General features: G+C 49.6%; 8 protein-coding genes across 8 annotated transcripts, besides 25 other annotated features; all 8 read right to left on the reverse strand.

Moving 5' to 3' along the window:
* Window positions 1-18129: part of a sequence feature (heterozygous, non-Esmeraldo-like haplotype) that runs on past both edges of the window.
* Window positions 372-2054, reverse strand: Tc00.1047053508641.120 (hypothetical protein, conserved; the record flags this gene model as incomplete). The annotated part of the gene is made up of 1 exon (XM_814678.1): window positions 372-2054. One exon carries the CDS (start codon window positions 2052-2054, stop codon window positions 372-374), a length of 1683 nt encoding a protein of 560 aa, XP_819771.1.
* Window positions 2108-2177: a sequence feature (A-rich).
* Window positions 2247-2267: a microsatellite.
* Window positions 2273-2295: a sequence feature (AT_rich).
* Window positions 2507-2532: a microsatellite.
* Window positions 2798-2824: a microsatellite.
* Window positions 2825-2845: a microsatellite.
* On the reverse strand, window positions 2905-4224 carry Tc00.1047053508641.140 (hypothetical protein, conserved; the record flags this gene model as incomplete). Its single annotated transcript, XM_814679.1, has 1 exon — window positions 2905-4224. The coding sequence occupies one exon, from the start codon at window positions 4222-4224 to the stop codon at window positions 2905-2907; it is 1320 nt and encodes a 439-aa protein (XP_819772.1).
* Window positions 4395-4441: a microsatellite.
* Window positions 4589-4615: a microsatellite.
* Window positions 4653-4674: a sequence feature (AT_rich).
* Window positions 4904-4932: a microsatellite.
* Tc00.1047053508641.160 (glycogenin glucosyltransferase, putative) lies at window positions 5206-7830 on the reverse strand (the record flags this gene model as incomplete). Its single annotated transcript, XM_814680.1, has 1 exon — window positions 5206-7830. One exon carries the CDS (start codon window positions 7828-7830, stop codon window positions 5206-5208), a length of 2625 nt encoding a protein of 874 aa, XP_819773.1.
* Window positions 8103-8122: a microsatellite.
* Window positions 8309-9469, reverse strand: Tc00.1047053508641.170 (protein kinase, putative; the record flags this gene model as incomplete). Its single annotated transcript, XM_814681.1, has 1 exon — window positions 8309-9469. The coding sequence occupies one exon, from the start codon at window positions 9467-9469 to the stop codon at window positions 8309-8311; it is 1161 nt and encodes a 386-aa protein (XP_819774.1).
* Window positions 9452-9510: a sequence feature (GA-rich).
* Window positions 9766-9808: a microsatellite.
* Window positions 9826-9863: a microsatellite.
* Window positions 10736-10855: a sequence feature (GA-rich).
* Tc00.1047053508641.180 (hypothetical protein, conserved) lies at window positions 11143-12741 on the reverse strand (the record flags this gene model as incomplete). The annotated part of the gene is made up of 1 exon (XM_814682.1): window positions 11143-12741. One exon carries the CDS (start codon window positions 12739-12741, stop codon window positions 11143-11145), a length of 1599 nt encoding a protein of 532 aa, XP_819775.1.
* Window positions 12201-12257: a microsatellite.
* Window positions 12853-12906: a sequence feature (T-rich).
* Window positions 13119-13156: a sequence feature (GA-rich).
* Window positions 13652-13728: a microsatellite.
* Window positions 14056-14083: a microsatellite.
* Tc00.1047053508641.184 (protein translation factor SUI1 homolog, putative) lies at window positions 14228-14557 on the reverse strand (the record flags this gene model as incomplete). Its single annotated transcript, XM_814697.1, has 1 exon — window positions 14228-14557. One exon carries the CDS (start codon window positions 14555-14557, stop codon window positions 14228-14230), a length of 330 nt encoding a protein of 109 aa, XP_819790.1.
* Window positions 14653-14674: a microsatellite.
* Window positions 15069-15090: a sequence feature (AT_rich).
* Window positions 15088-15846, reverse strand: Tc00.1047053508641.190 (hypothetical protein, conserved; the record flags this gene model as incomplete). Its single annotated transcript, XM_814683.1, has 1 exon — window positions 15088-15846. The coding sequence occupies one exon, from the start codon at window positions 15844-15846 to the stop codon at window positions 15088-15090; it is 759 nt and encodes a 252-aa protein (XP_819776.1).
* Window positions 16259-16297: a microsatellite.
* Window positions 16494-16619: a sequence feature (T-rich).
* Window positions 16730-17647, reverse strand: Tc00.1047053508641.200 (hypothetical protein, conserved; the record flags this gene model as incomplete). The annotated part of the gene is made up of 1 exon (XM_814684.1): window positions 16730-17647. The coding sequence occupies one exon, from the start codon at window positions 17645-17647 to the stop codon at window positions 16730-16732; it is 918 nt and encodes a 305-aa protein (XP_819777.1).

Below are 18129 nucleotides of genomic sequence, written 5' to 3' on the forward strand. Positions count from 1 at the left end.
ACGTTGGGTAGAAGCCCAGCGGTCATGGTATCACCCAAAAAAAAAAAAAAAGCAACGTGAATAACAAGCAAAAAAGGAAGAAAACAACAAATGCCCCCCCCATAATTGCCTTCTCCATCCCCCCACGATAGAGATGTATCGATACGCATATGTAATGCTTCTGTGCGTACAGGGGGGAAAGTGAAGGGAGGACCACAACAGAAACGGAGATCCCACTGCATTTCTGGCACCATCAACGCCGTGTAAACAACACCAATCAGGGAGATGGAATCCCTTATTGCAGAGAGATCCTACAAAGCCCCCCCCCACCTTTGTCCAATCGCTTCCCCTCGTCATGCCATACGGTACAGACATCCCTCTCTCTCTCTCTCTTAGCCCCTCGGCAAAAGGTTTTTCTTAATGGACTCAAAATCGACGTCCCATGGCACAAACACGACTCCACTCGGCATCGTATCAAATCGTGCGGATATGATCCACACCATGCGCTTCTTCGGCACACCTACCATCGTGCTGTTCTTCAGAAGCATCGTCAAAAAGGCCGTCAACTGTGCCTGGTTTGCCTTTATTGTGTGAACAAATCTTTGCAGGCAGTTCACAAGGTTCCCTTCCTCCCGTAACTTCCACTCCGTGTCAACACTGAAGTCAACAGGGATACTACGGCTCAGATGTTCAAGCGTAGCCACGGCGTTGTCGTGCTGCTTTTGAAATGTCTCGAGACGATGGAGATTGTCCTTTAATACGCGCAGCATCTGCCCAGTAGTCATCGTGCTGAAGTTGAAGAACAAACGACCATCGCCACCGATGCGGTATCCAATCTCCTTCGTAGGATCCACCGCACTACGTAGAGTGAATGCCACGTGAATTTCCCCTCGCTTCTTCAAAAGCTCCGACTTCAAATTATACTTCCGCACGGTGTTGCGTATCATCATTTCTTCTTTCATCAGTCGGAGGATAAACGCCTCTTGCCAGTCCACCCGTGACCCGATGCCAGAGTCCAGTTGCAGGCGAAAAAAATGAAACATATCTGCGACTTTCATAAGTTGTCGTTGGCGTGCCCGCAGTTTTGGGGCGTTTCCAATGCGCCAGTCACGGTGCATCTGCACACAATTCTGCCACACCTCCTGCGGGAGGGTTAAGAGAAACTCCTCCCATGCTGGCATGCGTTGCACGGAAAGAACAATGCAGCCGTCCTCCGCCACATAGTTATCCGGGGAATTGAGAGAGAAGACAATACACACACACGGCCTCATCGATCGGCCGCGGTGCACATCATACATTCGTTCAAGCCGCTCAAAGGCGGAGACGAAGCGTTCCACTGACGAATGACTCCCGGCCATGCGCAAATCAAAGGCGCGAAGGCCACGTTCACGCATATATTCCTGAACATCCGGGTCAATTTCCCCATTGGGGCCGACAAGACTCTTTGCCGGCGTGTAAGTGGAAGAGGAGCGGTCCAGGGGCTCCTGGTGTTGCGGTTGAGGATGCATCTCCGGCAAAGTTACGAGGTACGTGATGCCATTCTCTTCAACGATAAGAAGAACGCCAAAACGCCGCAGCATTTCAACTGCCTTGTCTCCACGGATATACAAGACGCCAGACTGGTGGAGGTGCTCGTTCTGTCGCTCGTCTGCATGGCGCAATACCGACTCGAGGCTCATCTCAACTCCCGTGCCATCGATATCAAAATCTTCATAGATGCCAGCATCGCGAAAAAGCTGCGACAGCTGCTGCTTCACAGTATTATTTGGGGCAGCTGGGTTGATGGTGCAAGTTACAGACCGCAGCGCTGTGGCTCGCCTACCGTGATGGGCTTCCTGCTGCTCGGTTAGCCAGAATGTAAAGCTTTCCGCGATTCGCTGAGGCCCGTGGCTGTTGCTGTGTGCAGAACTCCGTCGGTGCATCATTGTCTCCAGGCGAATCATCTCCTCGCCATTGTGTTGTGCCTTCTGCGCGTCAACGGCCCACACGACATCCGGATGGGCACCCGCGAGCTTCAGCTTGCGAAACATCTGCGCCAATGTTTTTGATTTCCAAAAGAGCGACGACCGACGCATTTTCTAAAAATACCCACTTCTCTCGGCTATGCTTTTCTAAGCGACACACACACAAAGAAGAAGAAGAAAAAAACAACAACAACAAAAAGGGGGGAAAACAAATAAACAAAAAAATGGAAAGAACACCTCTCCACTTCTGTGAGTGTGTGTGACGTGCAGCAACACCGCCAGGAAAAAAAAAAAAAAAGAGAAAAGGAAGGAAGGAAGGAAGGACGAGGTTTTATTATATAAAAAAAAATATCGGTTGCGATTCGACGGTAATTCATTATTCCTTCACCACACCATATTTTATTCATCCACAGACACACGGAGAAGGAAAGACGTAAAAAAAAGAGAGCGAGCGAAAGGCAAAGAATCATGCAATCATTTGGCACAAAAACCGCATGTACAAATTATATGCACATGGTGGTTTTCTGCAGTGAGCTCCCAATGTCCTTTTTCTTTTCGTATACCTCTCTCTCTCTCTCTCTCTCTCTCTTTTCTACCCGCATGCCTCCTTTTTTTTTTTTTTTTTTTCTCAATTCCACTCGTTCATGTGATTTCCCCCTCTTCTTATCGCCATTTCTATACGTAAAAAGTGCCCCACGCATCCCCACAACGTGACGATCGCCGTAATAACAGCAGTCATGGTGATGGCACCCACCACTGCGACAGCAGCCAAGGCCCATGCATCGGTGAATGCAAATTTCAAAAGAAGGAAAAACCACGAGAAAAAAAAATGAACGAAGTGTGTTAACAATCCACACACACGAACGCACGCACGCACGCACAGAGAGAGAGAGAGAGAGAGACAGGGGAGGAGATAAATTAACGAGTATACATCCGCCATTAAACCCTTTTCATTTCCTCCTCAACTTCTCTTCCCAAGCAAAGAGAGACGCTTTTTCACCACTGGCGGAGACGGTGAGCGAGTTGCCTTTCTAATTACACCGCCACCAATATTGGCGGTAGAAGCCGCAGCCTTGCCATTACTAACACATTCTTTGGCGCTTCCCGGATCGTACCGCATCGCCATTTGAACAACATCTTCCACAAAATTTAAATGTGCCATCACACGGCCCATATCCGCCTCCTTCGGCGTCCAACGCGCCTCATCCGTTTCGCGATCAAACCGCGGGTAGACATCCTTAAAGCCAAAGGACTCATACAACCGTCGAGATGCCGGCGACGCCACGCACTCCAAACGTGTACCGCTGTCGACAATTCGTTTTTGCAGCGCCATATTCAAGTAAGCACGAGTACGACCTCGTAATGCCCACTTTAGCAGGTCCAACACCATCAGCATGCGGGCAAGTCCTCTTTTCTGGTACTCCCGGTGTGTGGCACTTAACGTGATGTGTACAAAGTCAGATATGTCGGTTAGTTTTGTACAGGATGCCATGAACGTTGTCTGATGCCTTCTGTCAATAATCCCTCGGTTTATACCACCTTTTAGTTGTGTAATTGTATGCCGTAGGTTCCCATACACGTCCATTCCATTGGATAGAACCATGGAGACAATACGCCCGCTTTGTTTACATCGAAGCAACGTCCCTTGAACATATGAATGCGCCTGTTCCCGCACCTCCTTAAGGCAGTATGCGGGGTACTGCTCGGAAAACGTGGCTTCTTTAATGGCATCTTCGCAACACGCAAGACACTCCTTTTCCATTTTATCTGTGAGCAAAACCACAGGGAGGTCAATAACCAAGAAACCAGCCTCATGGGCAGCCCGCGTCGTGACCTTCAACAAATGACGTAGTCGCATTACCGAGCCAAATGGCAGGCGATCTGGAACCTCGCGAAGACGTATTGGTAGTTGTCGTGGGGCGGGCGCCTGCGATTCAGAACGGAATCGCTTATGCAGCCCCGTGCAGAAAGGGCACAAATAATTATTCTCTGCCTGATACCGCCGTAACTCTGCATGGTCAACGCCCACACACGCAGGGTGACACCAATTCCGGCAACGATAGCACTCCAACAGCGTCTCCTGCGTTGACACAAGATACGCAGTGCAAACGCACCGCAATACGCCACCAACGGGCCCATCGATCGGTCCTAAAGGACTTCTTCCATTTATGAGAGCCCGTGTAACCATACGGTTTCGCCTCACCAACACCTGGCTGTTGGAGGAAGAAGAGGAGGTGCTGGGTATGGAACGCCTTTTTGACGTCTTCGGGGGAAGAAGCATCACCGCCCTTCCTCTCTTCCCGTTACCCCCTTTTCCGTGCGTGTATTTGTGTGTAATGCGTATGTATGTATGTATGCAAGCGTGGGACACTGAGTAAACGTACCTGTGGGTATTATTTTAATGTGTGGCTTCCCCAATCTTCATAATGGCACGATAAGAGAGAAAAAAGGAAACAAACAAACAAACAAACAAACAAACAAACAAACAAAAAAATAAAGGAGCCAGTCATCATCGTTGTCATCAAATATGCCTACGGTAGCGATTGAAAAATAAAATGGCGACATCACAACTCATGTGGGGACTCGTAAAGGGGGAGGGACGAACCTCAGGCTGAAATATGCGTTCAAGTACGCAAACACATATGAAGAAAAAAAAAAAAAAAGAAAAGAAATATCAATGCAACAACACAACAGATAAAAACACTTACCTTTTTTTAAAATTATTATTTATCTTTCTACCAATCGTGCATGTTCTGCGCACAGCGGCAATGAAAAAAAAAAAAAAAGTGTGAACAGTGAAATGGAACTCTTTTTCATTTTTCCCCGTTGTCGTCATGACCACACAATTCACACACACACACCGTCTCTTCACCCATCAGCGGCGGAAGCCCAAGAAAAGCCCTCATGCACCACCATACCTCCCAAAAAACCCCCAAAAGGAAAAGGAGATGAGAGGAAAGACACACAAACACACACACACACACAAACAAAAACAAAAACAACAGGCGAATATAAACAATAACAACAACAACAAAGGAGAGGCAAAAAAAAAAGGAGTCATGAAGCAAACACACACAAAAAGTCTGATGATGATAAACGCTGGTCTGTGCATGCTCACACCGCACGAGTTTGCTGGCGGACCCTCTCCTCCCCACCTCCAATGTAACGCCAACAACACAATCAGGTGAGAGCACATAAAAATCTGTAAAAAAAAAAAGGGGAGGGGGGAGAGAGGGAGAAAAAGAGAGGGCACGCCAGCGCCTCATTCACCAATGACATGTGACAATCCAAACACCTCCGCACACCTTGCAAAATGCTCCAGGGCCTTCTCCAACCGAATTTGTACGGCCAGAATGTTCTTCTCTAGCACTTTCCATGAGACGTTATTCGACGGCGTGACACGCAGCAGCTGCCCTGCCAGGGTTTGACTGTTGGATATTTTATCATCCCCATCCGCGCCACCATGCGGCAAGAGGGATAAAAATGGCTTGTAGCTTTTCTCAGAAAGACACAACGCCTGACGCAATATAAACTTTGGTAGCTTACACATGGGCGTTGGCTTTGCCACCGCTTCCCCAGCAACCGTATTTCTTGAAGAAAAATAAGGATTGTGTTGCACCTCCGCTGAATCACTATGAAGGCCCTTGCCGTGATCAAGGAGGACAAGCTGTGTTGTACCCTCTTTTTCTATCAAATTGGCATTATGAGTAAAACTTCTATCCTCGTTGGCTATGATGTAGTCAAAAAACAACATGGTTGCAACATCAAACATCACCTTATCAGTGGCAAAGTCGGTTTTATTAAGTTGTTTGTTTTGTAACCACAAGTCAAAGGTGTGCCGTGTGATGGGCGGCACCGCATTGCCAAACGAAACCAAGCCATCCGGCACCCACAGCTGCACACTTACAGTTAACATGTCCAAATTATTTGGGGCACGAATCCATGGCAGTTCGTCCTGAAAAAAGCGCCGCTCAGTCGCATCCGCTTCGGCCATTAACGCCTTGCGAATGATCGATTTTGGCACACGGAGGAGTTCCGTGGGCGGCACCATCCCAATCCCCAACAGTAGTGACGTTACATAGGCGCCATACTCTGCATGGGGTTCAAGAGGAAATGACACCTGCTCAATTTTTACGATTGCACTGATCCCATTTTTATATTTAAAGCAAAGTTTGATTGTGCGGGCATCAATTTGGCGCGGTATTGCCTTTACAGAATCCCACTGGGAAAGGAATGACGCACATTTCTTACTGCGCATCGCTGCCTCAGCTCCATACATAGACTGCGGAAACCAATTTGAGCAGGCAACGGTGTCATTATTCGTGCTTGCCATTTTAGGCTCCTCACCGTAACGTGTTTTTGTTTCGAGCGGTGGCTGCGAGGAGAATTCCGAGGTGGAGGGGAGAGATAAGGGGTTCTCACGATACTCCGATTCCATGATGCATGCACACAAACGACGATGCAAAAGAGCTTTCGCAGCGCATGTTGGCCTCTCTCGCTTTCCATATAAGGAGTTGAGGTGACAGGTCTGCGTCCTAATGTTGAACGAAGGCTGGTACGGCTTTGGAATATCCCATGATGTGTAATTGCAGAGAAATACAATACGCAACGACGCCAGAGAGTTGACACGAAGAAAGCTCAATGCTTTTTCCATGCACTTCAACCCATCCGCGCCACACGCCTCGTCGCAGGAGGCACCTTCGTCGGAATCCACCACTCGCAGCCCGGCAACTGTCACATTACGTCGCTGCACTTCTTTCCACTCCATCAACTGCACGTAACTCTGGGCTGTGTGCCGCATAAGCCACATGCTTTCCGTGGGATCGTATCCCGCAGGAGCGTTGGCATCTCGAGTTGGAGACCCAATCGCATCTCGTGTTGCCATACACGTGACGTGCAACTTCTCATACGCCTCCCACCAAAGACGATACGCTGCTCCAACTTCTTGTCCGGGTCCATACGCTGTGGAAGAAATCGCTAAATTCGGGGGATCTTCTCTGTTATACCACGGCTTCCATCCACCGCGGTAGTGCAGTCCAATGGCACGATCAATAAGAGGGTCGCCTGAGCGGATGTGAATGCCAAGAAAGCGATCCAGCATGACGTACCGTGATTTAAAATAATCACGAATAATGCGGCCATCCCTGCTACCATGGTCTTGCTGCCGCCGATCAGTTTTCAGCTTGTGCAGCAAGACGAGAAACACTTCACGAGATGGTATCAAAAGCATAATTCCCGTCTGGAAATAACTTCCGGAATGACTTCCAATGGCCCCCACGTGATCCTTATTGGGCAGTTTGGTGTCGAAGATTCTGTCCGGGTTGCGGATCAGCAACATGTCCCCGTCAAACATCGCCACTCGGGAGTACGAGGTGAGGTTGAATACATGCAACTTTGAAAGTGTGTCTTTTAGACTCGCTTTCGGTGCGTAAACAGATAAGTCCAAGACTTCAATGATGTGATTCCACCCGGCACAGCGAAGCCGCTCGCGACTCTCCATTGAAATCCGACCCTCCGGTACGACCAGAACGAGATCCACGGTCCCTCGCGCAGCGTAAATGGAGTGCTTCCTCAGTGAGAAGCCCACCACAAGGGCACCGTCAACATAAGCCTCACCGCTGATAACAACGACGTACGCCATTTTTCTCACCGAGGTTCCCAGTTCCACTGGGTTTGTTTGCGGTGACGGCGCGTGTTGGGGTCGGCGGTGATCACTATCAATCCCAGAAGAAGCACGCTGCAGCTTCAAGCCGGAGCAAAGGCATTCCAGCACTAGAAACATAATGAGGATTGTGCATGATGCACAAGCCAACAGGAGGCCACGATAACCCACACGGGACCACCTGTGCACTCTACGAGATTTACTGCGCCAGAAATGTAAACGCATTCTCCCCGTTTCCCTCTCAATAATGAAAAACAACAACAACAACGACTAAAAAAACAAAACAAAACTGATGAATTGTGGTCAAGCTGGACTCACTGTGCAAGCAGCCCACAGAGACGAAACTCGGAACCCCAATTATGAGGGGTAATTGCTAAGTAGTTAACCACCTACCTGCTTCCTTCTTACCTTCTCCTTCGCTGCGTGGGGGGACCAGCGGCAGCGGCCGTGGACACAGGTCAAGGCGGCAAATCTGATGAATGGAGGAGGGGAAGAAGAACAACAACAACAACAACAAACCAAAAGTGAATTCGAACGGGGTACACGTGGGCGGGGAAAACAGCATTAGCAAAGAAGAATTATCTCCTTCTATCAAAGCAATGCGCTCGCGCCTCTCTGCAAATAGAAGCGTGCACATTTACCCACACGGAGAGAGAGACAGAAGGGAACTCCACGCCCACCCCTCCTGTTGTTTTCTCTCGTCTCACAGACCCAGCATGAGCTCGTCATTTTCCTCGGCATACTCCTCAGGGAAGGGCTCCAAAAGATCCGGCCCAACAAGATCAAAGAAGCGATGCTGCAGAACATCGCCCCAACCACCCCTGAAGCCAAGTCGCTGTTCTGGGCTGTGCTGGATCAATCCTGCGAGCAGGTCTCCAAGGGCATCCCAAACCCTATCAGCGTTGTGAGGGCCTTTTGCACCTCCGTAGCGCTGCCTTGCGAGGGAACATCCCTCCATTGCCCTCGCATGCAGTTCTTCCCGTGTGTATTTTCCGCTGCACTCCGCAAAGGTGCCTAGACAAGGACGACCTGTTAGAAGTTCGAGGAGAAAGGCACCGAATGCCCAAAAGTCCACCATAAACGGATGCTTTAGAACAGCTTCCGTCCCCGGCGTTTGTGTGGTGGAAAAGAGCTCTGGTGCTCGTAGATGAAATGTAATACCCCTCGCCAGCTCTTCTACTTCAACGGCGCTTCTCTTTTCAGAGACAGCAACACCGCTGTGCAAAATCACGGCACTGGCGAAGTCTACCAGCCATACATGACCCTCACTCCCAAGGAGGACATTCGGCAGCTTGAGATCACCGTACACAACACCCTTGCTGTGTAAATGTTGCAACACATTGGCAACCTGATGTGCAGCTTGCACGGCTATTGACCAACGAAGGACCGGGAAACTGTAAAAGAACCGATCCAAGGAGGCAGCCTTAACGAATTGTGTGACAAGAACGGGAAGACGCCGTACCCCACGGTGGTGTTCCTTCGCAAGGAAACGCGAAGTGTCAAATGCATCCTCGATACATTCCACAAAAACGGGAATGGATGGATGAGGACACACAAGGGCGTAAACCCTCGCCTCGTGTATCGTTGGGTGCACCGTGCCATCGCACAACAATGCTGTTGCTCTTTCCCTATCACCTTCATGATCGACACGTAATCCTTCTTCTTCTCCTCTTCTCCGTGAGGCTAGTGGCAACGGTGGCGCTGCTGTTACTTTCAACGCCACAGGGCCCGAATTGTATCGGGGGTGACAACCCTGCTTGAACACTGCCGTGCACGAGAGAATGGTGACGAGGGTGCTGTAGTCATACATGCGGTTCAGAGGCCACGTACCTCTACACACACAACCAAAGAGAGATAGATACATAGATTGATAGAGAGAGAGAGAGAGAGTAAAAGGAAAAGAAAATAATTATAGACACCTGGCAAAAAAAGACAGTAACAACAAAAACAACAAAAGACAGACACATGAACCCAACGACGAAGTGAGGAGAGTCCACTCAGACACACACACACACACAAAAAAAAACAACAACAAAAAAAGATCCCTTTCGCCATTCCCCTTTACGCACACAAAAAGGACTAATTTGTAGTCGCTACTCTTCTTTTTTCTTTTCTCTTTTTCCTTCTTTGCCTTCCCTCACATCAAAGTGAGCAGCAACGAAGAAAAACAAACAAACAAAAAAAACAAAAAAAGAAAAAAAAAGCCACAACGCCGTTTCTATAATAATAATAATAATAACGATTTTAGTAGTAATAATTCACTTCCCCCCTCTCTCCCTCTCTCTCTCGCTTAAAAAAAGGAAAATTTTTATGTGGCAATTCCGGATGTCCTCTCGGGGTGAGACGGTCCGTGTGCCCGGCACCAGCAACATCTTCCAATTCCTCCGCTTCCTCCCTCTCATGTCTTCTCTTCCCCCGCATAATTCCCCGTTCCCGTCCGTCTCACTGTTGTTGCCGCAACACGCATGAAAGGCAAGCACAGCAGCAGCAGCAGCAGGAGGAGGAGGCGGTGGTGGTGGAGGCACAGGCATGAACAGGCGGAAACAAAAAGCAAAGGAAAGTGCCCTTCCAAGTGCTGGCACCTACGCACTTACACCCCCTTCCTCCCCCTTTTACAAACACACACAGAGACGTGATATAATTATGTATTTCTCCTGCTTTGAAGGAAATAGGTCCAAAAAACAGAGTCACTTAAAAAACAACAACAACACAACAAACAAACAAAACAAAAAAAGGGAAATGGCCCTGTCGAAAACACACACACACAAAAAAACGTGAAGTCTTTGGGTTTGTCCTCATCCCTCCCTTCCTCTCCCTCATCCACACGGTATGAGAGAACACGCTGGGATGGGGGAAAAGAGAGATAAACCAAAGAGGAGACAGGATACCACTCCCTGTGGATTAATTACACATAAATGTCCATGCATCATGAAGAAGCAGCCGCGTGAATGGGAATGGCAGGGGGAGGGGGGAGCAACGACGTCAAAAAACGACGCTCCCCCCCTTTTCAATGATAAAAGTGGCGATTATTTTCGTCACCTCAAATAACTGAAATAAAATTCGTCTGCGAGTCCACAGAAAAAGACCGCATTTGTGATGAACCATTCAAACAACCGGCACACAAACACACAGAGAGAGCGAGCGAGAGAAAAAGAGAAAGAGAAAAAGAAGGAGAAAGAAATAGAGCGCATTTACTAAAAAGTAAAAGGGGAAGAAAAAGCCAAAAAACAGAAAAAAAAAGATGAAAAGAGGCAAAATTATTGACGAAAACAGCAACAGCCCATTGAGAGAGACCCTTGTTGTTTTTTTGTTCTGTAGAGGATTGGCGGGTGAATTTGTGTCTACGGGCCTAAGCACACACAAGCACTCACTCACTCTCTCAATTCCTCTTTTTTTTTTCTTTGAAACGAGGATTCCAGTGGTTTGTGCTTTCGCTTCATACATTTCTGCCAGCACAACGCCCTGCACCACTCTTCTCTTCCCCAGTCTACAAATCCATCACCAGCCCCGCACACGTGCCACTTCTTCCTCTTATACTCACAGCGGACGTCCCCGGCCGGAGGCGAAAGGTGGCACATCGTGGGGTCCCTTCGGACGAGCAATACCCAGGGATGAGTACTTGCTGCGCATCTCCCCCCAGTGACGTATGCCTTTGAAGTCCATCGGTCGCAAAGCACCGGGTGTGGCCTGCGTCCAGTTCAACGGCGTGGTCTGGCTGGGGCGTAGCGCCGGTGACTGGCGGTCGTTTCCTGGAAGGATGCGCTTCACCGTCACTTTCTGCTCGCTGAGGTCGAAGGAGAGGCCGTAAGAGTGGCAAAGCTGCTTCAACAACTTCAATTCATCCTTTGTGAGGTCGCTGCGTTGATATATAAAGCCTTCGTGTTCCGTGCTGACGCGGAGGTCGCGGACCAGCTGCTGAAGAGAAGCCTCGCTCTCCCGTTCCGCGGTTCCCTTTTCCCTCTTTTTAAACTCCACCTTAAGTTGGCGCGATCCAATGAAAAACCGTTCAAGACGCAACTTACTTTCCTCCGCGACCTCTCGATTGGGGTACTTCACAAAGACAACATTTTTGAACACCCCCCGTTCACCGCGATGCAGACGGATGTAAGACGGCTTCTGTGGGATGACCTTCTCAACCTCCTCAATGATGCGTTCCGTTTTCGCCAGGCTGGGAAGCCCCTTTAGGACCAGTGAGGAGTTCAGGATGGAACGGTTGCGAGCTACAACCATCACCGTCGCTTGCGGCCACTTTTTCTGCAGCCACTCACTGGTCTTCTCTGCCTCGCCACTCTCGGCATAAAGAAGCGAAATCAGATGCCCCTTCGAAAGTATTTCGGAGGGGACGGACGGTGGAAGGACCAAGTCTGGAGGAGGAGCGTCGCCTGGTGAATCGTCGCTGTCGTCAGCCGGCGTCAGTACAGCCGCTCCTGACGCTCCCACCATTGGCGTACGAAAGGGTGAAAAAGTCACAGCAGGATGGTTTGACTTCTTTGTTGTTGTCGCCAAACCATCCCCTGACGCTATTGCTACTACAGCTGCCTCTGCTTCAGATGAAGAAGTCCCTATTCTCGCATCGGCAGCAGCAATTGTGACAGTATTAGTGGTATTAGGATTATGGTTATTAGTATTATTATTAGTACTACTACTGTGATCTCCTCCTGGTGGCATCGGCGCTTTTGTGCCAGTTGCAGCCGTCGCAGTGGCACCACTACCACTGGCATTTTCCGTGTTGCCAGGCTCCATGCCGCCCGACAACGCCCCACAATTACGTCGGGTAAACAGGGCGTACGGCGTTCCAATGTCGTAGGCACGAAGTGGCATCGTTGCGTTACATTGCAGCTCCGAGTTGAGTGTGGCGAACGAGACTCCCTTTGGAAGCACACAGTTCAAAAAAAAGTCATCCACATCTTGTTGCCGCTGAACCAGTCGATTTTTCCCACGACGCCCCCTGCGTGAGCGATGCCCCCCTTTGACTTGCGAAGCACCGTCCTTGTCACACTGGGCCTCCGGTAAAATGGCGGGACTCGGTACCATCGGCTGTGCTGCGGCGGCAGTCTGCGGCGAGTCCCGCCAGGAGCTGATGGCGAACATCTCCTTCTGCTTTGCCAGCGGAATGAACTCTGGATGCACCGGCATTTTTTATATTTTAACAACCTTGTTTATATATATATATTTTTCTCTTCTTTTTATTCAATTTTAAGTCTTTTTATTTTATTTTTCGATTTGTGTGTTCTATAATTTCCCTGCTTTTCTTTTTCGTTTTTTGTTTATTTTATCTTTCGGTTTTTTTTTTTTTTTTTTCGCCCCTCCGCTTACCCTTCGGTTTTCTTTTATTTTTGTCTGTTCCGCGACAGGGGTTAGGGTTCTCTTCTCCGTTTCTCCGCCCAGTTGCGTGTCGTCGGGCCTCTTTCCTCCCTGCTGCCGTGCAGCTGGGCAAACACGAGGACTCAATGCGACTGCGGTGCCTGTCGTACTTCTCGCTCCCGGTGCTGACGGCCGCCGCCACACGCACGGAGGGAAAGAGAGAGAGAGAAAGAGGGGGAAAGGGAGAAAAGAGGAAAGGAGGCTATTGCGGTGCGCCCCTCCTGACTTCTATCCCCTGTTCCCGGTTTCCTGCCAAACTTTCCGCTCCGCCCGCTGCGCTGCTGCCGGATGTGTGCGTGTCTGTAGGTGGGGGAATGAGGGAGGGAATTATACGCACGCAGAGCAAACAACACTCCAGCGACGGTTCCGGGGGTCTCAAGTGCGAGCGATCCCCCAAATGCGGCAAGGTACAAAATGGCAGCCGACAAAGGGATTCCGCGCAGTGCTGGGAAGTGAAGCAGCAACCACCTCCCCTCCCCCCGGGCGTATTCGATCCGCAAGTGAGAGCCAAAAAAGAGCTTGAGCCTTTTATTTGCCGCGCACGTACCTTACATGTATGTGTTGTTGGGCAGCAGCAATGCAAGGAGAAGAGGCGGTAGTTTACAGCAAAAAAAAAAAAAAGAACTCGCAATTGAGTAGGAGCAGGAGGAGGTGGTCACCTCAAATTACAGACGCAGAGAGCCACACACACACACACACACACACACACACACACACACACACACACACACACACACACACACACACACACACACACACGTGTGTGTGTGGGTAGGGGACAAACGGAGGCACACGCACGTATCCCTCTGGGCAAGACACTTGCACCTTCTCATATCCATTCTTTTTTTTTCTTTTTTTCCATCTTCTTTTAATTGGCGCTTCTCACACGTCGTCTAATTATCATTATTAATGTTAGTTTTCTTTTTTTTTTTCTTTTCATTGTTTTCGTTGAAACATTCTCGCACACACGCAACTTAAATGACGGCGGTGCACCAAACTCAACCACCCACCGCTGCTCCCCTCGCAGGATGCGTGCCAAACAAACACCGCCCTCCTCGCCCACTTTCACTCTACCACCACCACCACCAACAACAACAACAACAACAACAACAACGCCCTGCTAACGAGACTCACAGTAACAACCCTGCAGGAAGAACAGGAGACAACAAATATCGCATCGTAGACACCCCACACACCAGACACACACTCCTTCTGTTTCTTGTACTCCAAATGTATAAATGTGAGTGCGTGCATGCATTTAGTTCAGAGAGTGGATCTCTAAGTTTTGCTCTGTTGCCATGTTCTCATCAAGAAGGAACTTTTTAATCTCCTCGCTCCAGTTGCCCTGCAGTTGAATGACGGTGCCCGCATCCGGCGTCACAATGACGGTGCCGTTGCAACCCCATCGCCGCTGGAACTCACGGCTGATGCGGCGGAAGTTGAGCGCCTGGTTGAGTCCCTGCACGGACGTAACAAACTTCTTCCCTTTACGCTGCTGCACACGAATGTGCACCTTCTGCGCCTCCAACGCATCCTGCACGGAGCGTTTCTGCTGATCCACAAGGTTAGCGAGCTCGTTGTTTAGCATCACTTGATGTAACTGTGAATGAAAAATTTTTTTATTGACTTCGCCCTGACCCGTTTTTTTTTTCTTCTTTTTTATTTGTTTGCCCCCGCCCACAAAGAGAGAGAGAGAGAGAGAGAGCCTTTATTTTTTTCTTTTCGTTCCTTCCTTCCCCTGCGGATGTTTCCGCGAACACGCCACATTTCAAACAAGACATGTATGCAGGGGAAAGAGCGATAAAAGATTAAAAAAAAAAGAAGGTGAGAAGCTGCAGTGTCCATAACAACAAAAAAAAAAAGAAAAAAGAGGGAAAACACCCTCATCCTTCCGCAACATTTGCCGCGGCCATCCACAGTCACTTGCACACAAACTGGAGAAAAAAGAAATAAACCAAAATAAGCCACCATGGTGGGAAGACACCACATTCGATGCAACGGCGAGGGAGTTATGGGAGCTGACGGGGAGGCATAAAGGAAAGAAAGAAAGGTGCGGGGGACTGCACCACTCTCACCCAGCGATGCCACGCTTTGATTCCATTATTTATTTATTTATTTTTACGTCTGGAACATCCGTGGCAAACAGGTAGAGAAGGATATCACCACCGGCACACCAAACTGCTCAAGTACACTTCGGCTACTTGTGTAGAGGAGACGTTGCGGCACCTCCTCGCCCTCTTCAAACCCCGCTGGCGTGGCCGTGGGCCGTGCACGACCGCCGTGCAGACGCCGACGCTTCGCCACGGAATGTCCCACGTTGTACGCTGACGCACCCCCTGCCGAAGAAATCAACATCGTCCCCACCGAGTCTTGTTCCCCCTTTGCAACACTTGCCGCGGCCGCCGCCGCACGAACCTCACGGGCTCTTTTATGCGCCATTTGCAGCCGCTCCTCAAGCGGTATTGTTGACGGCGGCCGAAGTCGGAGAGCAGCCGTCTTCGGTGCGTCTGCCGCGGCGGCGCCTTTGCGTTGCAACACTTTTCCTCCCATGCGTCGCCGTGCACGCTGTCGCTCCTTCTGCCGCTCCTCCCGCTCTTCTCGCCGCAGCATTGCCTCCGTCGTCACTTCCGTGCCGTCCAATACGCCCTCTACCTCCTCGTCCGAAAAGTCGCTGTCAATCTCATCAATCGCCTCCTCCCCGCTGCTGCTAAAAGTACTGTCGGTCGTTGCGTCACTTAAGTCATTCAGCAGGTTCTCCTCCTCCGAGTTCAGTCCCTTCTCAAGAAGCTCCTGCAGCAAAGTGCCGCGGTTGGCACGCCGCGGCCACCGACCGTCCTCCACGTCCCACTTCCCATCGTCAGCAGTACCAGTGCTCATTGTCTTTCCTCTGCAGCCCGGCTGCCACCACACCGCAATCTATATATCTCTTCTTTGAGCTCACTTGCGATGATGGCAAACACACACACACACACACAGAGATAGAGATAGAGACGTCAAAAAGGGTGTAGCAAATAAGGAGGTAGGAATAGAAAAAAAAAGGAGCGTGCGAGTTCTCAAGACGAAAACAGACAGAGAAAGAAAAAAAAAAAGAAAATCTTGAGAGGTATGCCGGGTGAAATAAAAGACATCACAATACGAAGGACCAATAACGACTTTTCACACACTGGATGTGTGTGGCGGCAATAATTTACGCCCCAGACACAAACAATACTCCTCCTTGCGCTTCATACCCGCTCACACAAACTGCAGGGAGAGTGCGGGGGTCTTCTCCCACGCCCATCGCCCCCTCAAAAAAAAAAAAAAAAAAAAAAAAAATAATAAATAAAAATTAAGATTCAACAGCGCTTTGTAAAGGTAAGTTTGCTGAGATCACCCCAGAAGAATTCCTGTCACCCTAACCCTCTTTTTCACTCTTTCTACATTTCCCCCCCCCCCACCCAAATCCCCGTGCCAAAAATAGAGAGAAAGAAGGGCGGGGTGCCGATCGTATCCCTCAGAGACGGTGACAGACGCATCACCTCTCATTTGTTATTTTTATTATTATTCCTTTTTTTTATTTTCTTCTTCTTCTTCTGACATCCTTTTTTTTTTTCCCCGCTTCTCTTCTCTCGGCGTTGTTCTTCCCTTTTTTCATTTTTTGTTCTCTTTTTAGGGGGGTGGAAAAGAAGAAGAAAAACAGTAGGGCAATTGACGAGTCGCTACCTCCACCCACCTCCGCTGCTGTGGCCTTTGGTTTCTTTTCCCCCCGCCTCTTCCACGCCTACCGGTCCATGGAGCCAAGAATCTGGGCGATGCGCACAAAGATGTTGACCACGTTAAGGAACATCTGTAAAGCATCCTGCACGTGGTCACCAGCACCGCAGCGGGCCCGCTCAATCATGGCCTGCGTATCTACCGACACAAAGAGCGAAAAGAGCGCGAGACCACCGTACAAGATAAGCGAGTGGGCAAAGGCGGTCGGGTAGAAGAGGTTCAGAATTGAAATCGCCACCATGCCCATAAGCATACCGAACAGTGGACCCTGCAGCGCTAGCAGAGAAGCGCGGGGTGCTAAGAGAGCGGCGGCGCTGAAACCAAAAAACACCGCACCTGTGAGGACAATGGCAGTGCCAAGGACACCTTTGGCCATTGTGATCGCCACCAGTGGAGCCAATGCCATACCCTCTAGCACCGTGAAGGAAAAGAAAAGCGCTAACTTCAAGTTTGGGTCTTGCGGTGGGGCAAATGAGAGCCACAGAAGCGGCACAAATCCACCCACCATAGGCAGCCAGAAAGGCATGGCTTTCCCTAGGGGCGTGGAAAACATTAGAAAAGAACCGATACCAGCTACAGCTGTACCAGCGGCAAGAAGTCCATAGACTCTCGAAAGATGCTGTCGGACATATGGCGTGAGACTGTCAGCGGTGCTGCCACCTCCGGTGTTGTCCCCGCCGTAGTTCATTGGAGATGTTACGGGCTTCACCCACTTTACTCCGCGCATATGTCGCAGGGGCTGCAGGGAGAAGCCGCGCCTCGACATGCAAAAAGTCGGTGCAACCATCGTCGTTGTCTCCTTTACAGCAGGGAGGCCACTCCGCCGTGACTGCTGAAAACATCTTCCCGCAATAGAGAGACCCACACCCGTTGCCATGGTGAGACTGCGGGATGTGACGCCGTTGTTGAGCCGACGCAGCATCATTGAGCGTCTTCCTTTTTCTCCCTTTGCTCCCCCTTCCTTGTATGGATGTCTATCGTTATCTCTCTCTCTCTCTCTCGGTTGTGTTTTGCCTAGCACACACAAAGGTTACCCAAAATATATCAACAATAAACACACACACACACAGACGCGCACGTCTTGTTCATTTGTTTGAAGACAATAAACAACAAAAACAACAAGAAAAAAGCAGTAAATTTTCATACTGGACAGAAATGAACAATAAAAAAACAAAACTCAGATTATGCATAACCATGTCAACAAAACAATAGGCATGCGTAGGGAGGAACACCTCGACGCCCATTCAACACCTTACGATGGAAGTATTCACCTTCGTCTTACCCGATGTTATCTTGGTGCTTGCCACCCACTGCGGAAGGGGAACACAGCGAACAACGTTCATGATGATTTTTAGTGATAATGGGCCATTTATTCCTCGTCTCGCTTTTCCGGGGCCAAAACACGGG

This window comes from Trypanosoma cruzi, genomic scaffold (genome assembly GCF_000209065.1).
Source record: "Trypanosoma cruzi strain CL Brener 1047053516987 genomic scaffold, whole genome shotgun sequence".
Classification (NCBI taxonomy): Eukaryota; Euglenozoa; class Kinetoplastea; order Trypanosomatida; family Trypanosomatidae; genus Trypanosoma; species Trypanosoma cruzi.